At 37.7% G+C, this 7,705-nt stretch overlaps 1 protein-coding gene across 1 annotated transcript; it reads right to left on the reverse strand.

The window, feature by feature from the left end:
- Positions 1-4,691: 4,691 nt before the first annotated feature.
- On the reverse strand, positions 4,692-5,983 carry LOC136280448 (nephrocystin-3-like). Its single transcript, XM_066165636.1, has 3 exons — positions 5,827-5,983; positions 5,230-5,705; positions 4,692-5,126 (listed from the first exon to the last, which is right to left on the reverse strand). The coding sequence occupies exons 1-3, from the start codon at positions 5,981-5,983 to the stop codon at positions 4,692-4,694; spliced, it is 1,068 nt and encodes a 355-aa protein (XP_066021733.1).
- Between the last annotated feature and the right edge of the window lie 1,722 nt (positions 5,984-7,705).

Genomic DNA, 7,705 nt, shown 5'->3' on the forward strand with positions numbered 1-7,705 from the left:
GCAGTTAAATTCGAGGAAATTATTATGAATTCTAAACAATCTAACGAGAAGAAATGGCAATTATATAGAAATCGATAATCTCGTCTTTGTTTTTTATTAAGCGTATGAGATACACGATAGAAAAAAACAGTTTTGTTAATTTTGCGTCTATTTAGAGGTAAACGAGGACTTAGTTATATTGAACCAATCTGTGTACGTTACTTAGTTAAACCAAATTTCACTCGATCTTTGGCTGTCTTTAAAAAAATCCCTAACAAAACGATTTTTTTTTCTAACGATAAGTTATAAGTTTTCAGATTCAGACAATTTAATTGATGTTTTAATGGTTTATGAGTTTGTGTTTCATATCCATGACTGATATGGTCTCCGTGGCCACTTCACATATCAGTGACATCATCTTATGGATCGTGTCTACAGTCACAAGAAGTTTCAACTTTCCCTCACCTATACAAAAACACCCATGCGGTTGATTAGGATCCTTTAAGACACCTGCTATGAGGAGTCTTTTGAGGGCAAATTAAGACAGCTGGAGATGGGAAGCGCATTAAAGGTAGAATTAAGTAACTGAATTGTGTTAATTGGCTTACAACGAGAGGATGTAATACCAAAAATTGTTATGGGAAGTCATTATCAAATATTAACTTCTAGAATGCCCTTTCACGGTGACTTGGAGGTTATGTAACTATGATGCCATTCTACCAGAATTTTAGTGTTTTAGGCCGGCGGAATGTTCTAAAATACGTTTCAAGAATTCAGTAATCTAGGAGTAATTATGCATTTCAAGCTAAACTGAGAGAGAGAGCCACTATGATGTACATCAAAGATTGTGCATTTAAAAGATATTGGGTAAAAACAGTGAGTCTGTGTCAGTGTAGAACTAAGGAACAGTCTGTAGTGGTTGGTAGAAGATAATCACGGTATCGCCTAAAGGAGTCGCTTCTTAGTAAGCATTTTTACGCATTGTTTAACAACGTAGTTCAGTTTGTAGCAGTGTAGGATTCTTTCTGTCTGTTAGAAAATACCGTGACAAAAGATTCCAAAGTGTTTTGAAGAGTTTTGATTTGATGCTTGCTCATTTTTCCTGCTTGATTATGTGCTTCATTATTAGAACAATACCAGGTTTTTCTTCATATTTTCTGCAGAGTTCAGAAAATGCATGCTTTCTGACTCATTGGATTATATAACATGTTGACCCTCATTGAAAACAAAAATAATAACCTATGTGCTTATATGAGATAAGAAAACTTAAATTAGTGAAGTTTTAGCAAATTGATCCATTGGCATATCAAAGAAGGTGCAAGTTATAATAGCACCATTCAGCTCAGAGAGGTTGATTAAAAATTTTCGTTCTTAGTAATTAGATAGTAATATAAATGCTGTATTCAATTGGATTATTATTGTCATTATTATGATAAAATAAAAATAACGAGAGGGATCAATAACACCTTGGCTATTTGAAGTGCTGTTTATTTTGTATACTTGGATATTTGCAGATGAGGCGAGTGTTTACAAACAGAAAATCAGTATGCAACAACGATGGAGTTATTTCTATTTCAGAAGAATAGCGCTTGGAGCTAATACAGTATAGTTTTAACTCGGCTTTGAACTTTGGCTATCGTCTGACAAGAGTTGAATAAGAACGCTAATTTACGTTATTATAAAGTGATCCTCAAAGACAAAAGTAAATGGGCAGTCCGAGTTTTGAAGGTTTTCATGGACGAAAACAAGAATCAAACACATTTAACACTCGTATAGTATGTATAGTTTCGTGTTCAAATAAAAAAATATTAGAACAAAACAAAACAGGAAAGATGAAAAACATAGCCAAATTAGCATAAATATAAAAATTCATACTAATTACGTTGGTGTCAGAGCGACTGCGATCATGCTTAGGTCCCTCATTGCGATCTCCGCTCATCGCAAGGGAGAAAGGCTCAGAAGTTACATCGGCCGCCCTTTGAGTGAAAAACGAAGAGCTTTCTCTCATACCCTTTCCAATTTCTAAAGAAAATTTTGTATTCTATTACCAAAAATGTATCATTGTGCGTGACTAGATTTTTTCGAAAATGGCCGCACGAAGAATATCAATTAATCTTTTTTAAGCATTTTAACTAGCTACGAAGCTTACCAAGAATCTCGATTTTAAAAATTCAATCACGTTTAACCAAGTTTGTTTTCTTTTGCTTTTTTACTTTTGCTGGTAGCGTTCTCAAAACAAAGAAACTGTGTTTCAGATGTAGTTAGAAAACACTGCAAGAAAAAAATTTAAAGTCTATTGTAATTGATAAAAGCATGGTGAAGCTTTGCGATGTAAAATTTTACTTACGAAAATATGACGGATTTCATATTAAATAATGAAACTGTAACAAAATTCTTGAACGTGATTGGCTATCACCAGTCCGATTTGAGCTGATAGGACAGAGTAGGCGTCATGCTTGTAAATATACAATGCAATAGGACAGTTAAAGGGACAGTTGACACTTCATGTCCGTGTAAGTTAACAGAACGCGTCGTGCGCGCGCGCTGTTGTCTCGCATTTCGCCAAGTTAACTATTGTTTCTTTTAAAAAACGTATAACCGATGTTTAGTTTCTTTCTAAAAGTTTGTAATTGTTTTGATTGATGGGTAACGGGACTGCATGTCGTCCAATTATGTCTGTAATCATACTCGTTAGTAACACATCGCTTCGTCGTCCGATAATCACTCGTATGATTACAGGCCGAATTGGACTCCACTCGGTCCTATTACTGGTATTAATCAGGACCGTCAAAATTTCCTTGAATGTGATTGCTGGATGAATTTCCCTTTTTTAACTAATTTTTTGCGATGAATCCGATTTCATTTTCCGGCATGTGACCGAATTGGACAAGAAATAAAATTAATCAAAGTGCTCTGTGAGCAAACTCGTGAATTGACACATGATTTTTTAGATTATGTTTAATGTTATCTGGTTTAGGGAATTTTGTGGTTGATTGTCATATCTAGCGTACGAGCGGTAGTTCAGTATTCGCTAATGTAGCAAAGAAACAAAGTAACGTTAGAATAAGAAGGCATTACAATTGAAATGATCATGCTATTACATTTGACAAGGTGGATGATGTCATGTGTTTTAAACGTCTATCATTTTTGTTTCTGGTTCAAAAGAAAAGGTTGGAAGTAAATGTGGGTGAAAAGTAAAATTTAATGTCTTTCGTTGTAAATATTAGAAAATCAAGGCAATACTGTCTTAATGAAAACATTAACGATTCCCTCTTTATCAAATGAGACTGTCATTTTGGATCTCCGCCTGGGTAGATTTAAGTCACGTGCTAGGCAACGTATAATCAATAACAAGATAGAATTTCATTATAGGCCTATTTATCAATTTTGTGGTGTGTAACTTTCGCATTTTAGTACGTTGTATGTATATTGAATCTTCAAATTGTCTTGAAACTTAAAAGAAAATTGTTCTTTAAAAATTCACTGAAAATCGGTAGCTAAAATTGTTTGTTTAGGTGTTATTTGATTTTCGTGTTAACTTGTAATTTCGTCAGTCGCCGGCACCTTTTGTTGCTTCACACAGGAAAAACACACGCGACGAAACGTAATGATCAATTTTGTCCTTAATCTCACGCCATAACAGAAAAAGCTTTTGAACATCTGTAAACTCCGAGCGCTTCGCAGTAAGTGATATTTTCAATGAATTTTCGGATTGTTTTCAAGTTCAAGGATTGTAAATTACAATTCATATGTTATGAAAGACGAAGGTTGTTCTGTTATTTCAGTGTGAATCATTGCATGCCTGCCAGTCGCTGGCGCCGCTTGTTGAGACTAAAATGAAAAAAAAAAAAACTCTTTGAAGATTATCATTGGCTTCTTTTTCACCCCACCATTATTCTTAGCAACAAAGGTCGCCATTTCGTCTGTTTATTGCTCGCCAAAAACTATCAAATGCACTCAAAAGCCTAAAATCTAAAAAAAGTTTACAGGAATCGACCAATCGAGCGAGCGAGCGAGCGAGCGAATGCCATTCCCCACATCGTATCTATAACTCGCTCTTGCGCATGCGCGCAATTCACGAGTTAAAAATTCAACCTTTACAGAGTAACACTGAAGGCAGCCATTCTAATCTCCACAGATTTCTAAGTAAAAGCTGTGGTATAATGTGGATGCGAAAAGGATACTGAAAGAAAAAAAAGTAAATTGCAAAATTAAAAATACATTATGTATTCTCTTCCATAACAGAAAATCTCTCCCTGTTTATAAAATGTCCTACTAAAGATCCTGAAAATCGCCACGACGGGCGTTCGCTTTAATTAACTTTGACTTCTATAAAACTCAGGAAAATGAAGAGATCCAATCAATCGGATTGTGGTTTTGGTATAAGTACCTTAATGTCTCACAATGACAAGCAGTCAACGGCTTTCTCTTCAGAATTTAAAGATGTCTAAATATTTAAAATAAGAGAAGAAATCCTTAAAGTAGGTGTGATTTAACAAAAAGTGTTGGTTACGTATTGATCAACCCTTATCGTATCGATAGCGAAATTTGTTATTAATTAGTCTTAAAGTTCGCACGAAACAAAGTATGCATGCATCAAGATTATTCAGTGATGAGATGCCTGAGCTTGACATCTGTAATCCAACATTTTCATCATGGGTTACAGAGCAAACATGCGCGTCTGCATATACAAAGGCCGTCCGAGTATTTTGCTATAATTGAGCCAGCTTATTCTGAATAATTCTAACTTTAACGTGTCCAGAGCCAAGGTTTCGAACACAAATCGCCAAAGCATGATCATAGTTCCTTTTCGCCTCCTCATCGTGACCCTGATCATTGTGTGCGTCACCAATATTTTCATAAGTTTCTCCAACTTTAAGATGATTACGTCCGAACTGTTTTAGGCAAATGTCCAGTGCAAGTACATGGTAGTCCATTGCTTGCTGGAAATCACTTACATTTCTGTATAGAGTACCCAGGTTATTGAAAGAATCTGCGACATCTACATGCTCAGGTCCGAGCTGTTTCAGACGAATGTCTAGTGCACGTGTATGGTAGTACTTTGCTTGCTGGAAATCAGCTAGATCACTGTACACAGTACCCAGGTTATTGTAGGAAGATGCGACATTTCCATGCTCGGATCCAAGCTGTTTCAGACGGTGCACGTGCATAGTTGTCCTTTGCTTTCTGGAAACAGCCTAGATCACTGTGCACAGTACCCAGTTTATTGTAAGAAGCTGCCACACCTACATGCTCAGGTCCGAACTGTTTCACACGAATGTCCAGTGCACGTACATGGTTGTACTTTGCTTTCTGAAGATCACTTAGATTTCGGTACACAGTACCCAGGTTATTGTAAGAAGCTGCGACATTTATATGCTTAGGTCCGAGCAGTTTCACACGAATGTCCAGTGCACGTGCGTGGTAATCCTTTGCTTTCTGAAAATCACCAAGATCACTGAATACAGTACCCAGGTTATTGTAAGAGGCTGTCACATCTACATGCTCAGGTCCGAGCTGTTTGGGATAAATTTCTAGTGCACGTGCATGGTTATCCTTTGCTCTCTGGAAATCACCTAGATCACTGTATACAGTACCCAGGTCATTGTAAGAGGCTGCCACATCTACATGCTCAGGTCCGAGCTGTTTCAGACGAATGTCCAGTGCACGCGCAAGGTAGTACTTTGCTTGCTGGAAATCACCTAGATCACTGTATAGTACCCAGGCTTTTGCAAGAAGTTGCAAAATCTACATGCTTAGGTCTGAGCTCTTTCAGATTAATGTGCAATCCACGTACATAGTAGTCCTTTGATTGCTGGAAATCACCTAGATTTCTGTATACAGTACCCAGATTATTGTATGAAGTTGCGACAGCTACATGCTTAGGTCCGAGCTGTTTCAGACGAATGTCTAGTGTACGTGCAAGGCAGTCCTTTGCTTGGAGGAAATCACCTAAACCACTGTATACATTACCCAGGTTATTGTAAGAAGTTGCGACATCCATATGCCAGGGTCCGATATGTCTCAGACGAATGTCCAGTGCACGTGCATGGTAGCCCTTTGCTTTCTGGAAATCACCTAGATCGCTATATACAGTACCCAGGTTATTCTACGAGGCTGCGACATCTACATGCACAGGTCCGAGCTGTTTCAGATAAATGTCTAGTGCACGTGTATGGTTGTCCTTTGCTTGCTGGAAATTACTTAGATGACTGTATACAGTACCCAGGTTATTGTAAGAATCTGCGACATCTACATGCTCAGGTCCGAGCTTTTTTAGACGAATTTCCAGTGCACGTACATAGTAGTCCTTCGCTCGGTGGAAATCACGGAGATTACTGTATAAAGTACCCAGGTTATTTTAAGAAACTGCGACATGAGTTTGCTCATGTCCAAGCTGTTTAAGACGAATGTCCAGTGCACGTGTATGGTTGTCCTTTGCTTTCTGGAAATCACCTAGATCACTATATACAATACCCAGGTTATTGTAAGAGGCTGCCACATCTACATGTTCAGGTCCGAGCCGTTTCAGGTAAATGTCTGGTGCACGTGCATGGTTTTCTTTTGCTTTCTGGAAATCACCTAGGTCACTGTATACAGAACCCAGGTTATTGTAAGAAGCTGCGACATATACATGCTCAGGTCCAAGCTGTTTCAGATGAATGTCCAGTGCATACGTATGATAGTTCTTCGCTTGCTCGAAGTTACCCTTACATCTGTGCGTGGTTCCCACAAGGAGATAGAGTTTTGCTTTTCCGAGAGCGTCGTTTGCATCACCTGAGTGTATAATTTTCAAGGCCACTTCGAAGTAGGTCATAGCAGCTTCGTATTCACAATATTTCCTAGGATCAGAAGGTCATTACGGTAATCTTGCAAGGGAATAACACCCATTTTGCTGACTTGAGATTATTCTTGCATAGAAAACAGACATGGCTGGATTTTAGTCTCCGGTTACTAAGAACTCAGCTAGTATCCAGCCATCTTAACAGAACAAGCTTGGTCAATAACTCCAATTTATCGACCAGTAGCACGGAGCTTGCGTACTTATTTTGCCGCTGTGTTATGGTTCATAAAAAAACGAACAGTATACGCACAGAAGATAGGGCATGACATATATAGAATTTTCTCGTAAGGCAACCCTTATACACTCATTTAGGACTTGTTTCGAAACTGCTTTTCAGACCACTAGATTTTGGCAAAGATTCTAACATGTATTTTCCAGGCGTGTTATCTATCAGCCCTTCAGTTCAACTTGTCTACTGGAAATTTGTTTCGTATGGCACATTTAGGCTTCAAAACGTTTTTATCATACTGCATTGAAGATTACAGCGTTAACGTATTAAGTTTGAGTGCAACTATATTTGATGGCCTTTCTCGCCTTTACGTAAAATCCTATAGACTTACTCTGGCCATTCCTCCTGTTTTTCGGAACAGCTTCATTAACGAGTCGAAACGCAAGTTTCTCTGATGATTTTTTATTGTGTTCTTCGCATTATTCACCCGCTGATGAGCGAATAATGTTCATTAGCAGGGGAGGGCGCACCAATCAGTTACTGACATCAATAAAATAGCTAATTTTGTATCTACTGATTCAATTCAATCACCTTTTTTTTTTCTTAGTTGTCATGTTATTAGCAGTTAATAAACTAAAATATTGCTGTTTTAAAGGGGGCCTTGTTTTGGCGTTGATCATTTCTATCCGGTTTGGGTCGAGCAATAATCCAAA

The sequence above is a fragment of the Pocillopora verrucosa genome, chromosome 1 (genome assembly GCF_036669915.1).
Source record: "Pocillopora verrucosa isolate sample1 chromosome 1, ASM3666991v2, whole genome shotgun sequence".
Lineage (NCBI taxonomy): Eukaryota > Metazoa > Cnidaria > Anthozoa > Scleractinia > Pocilloporidae > Pocillopora > Pocillopora verrucosa.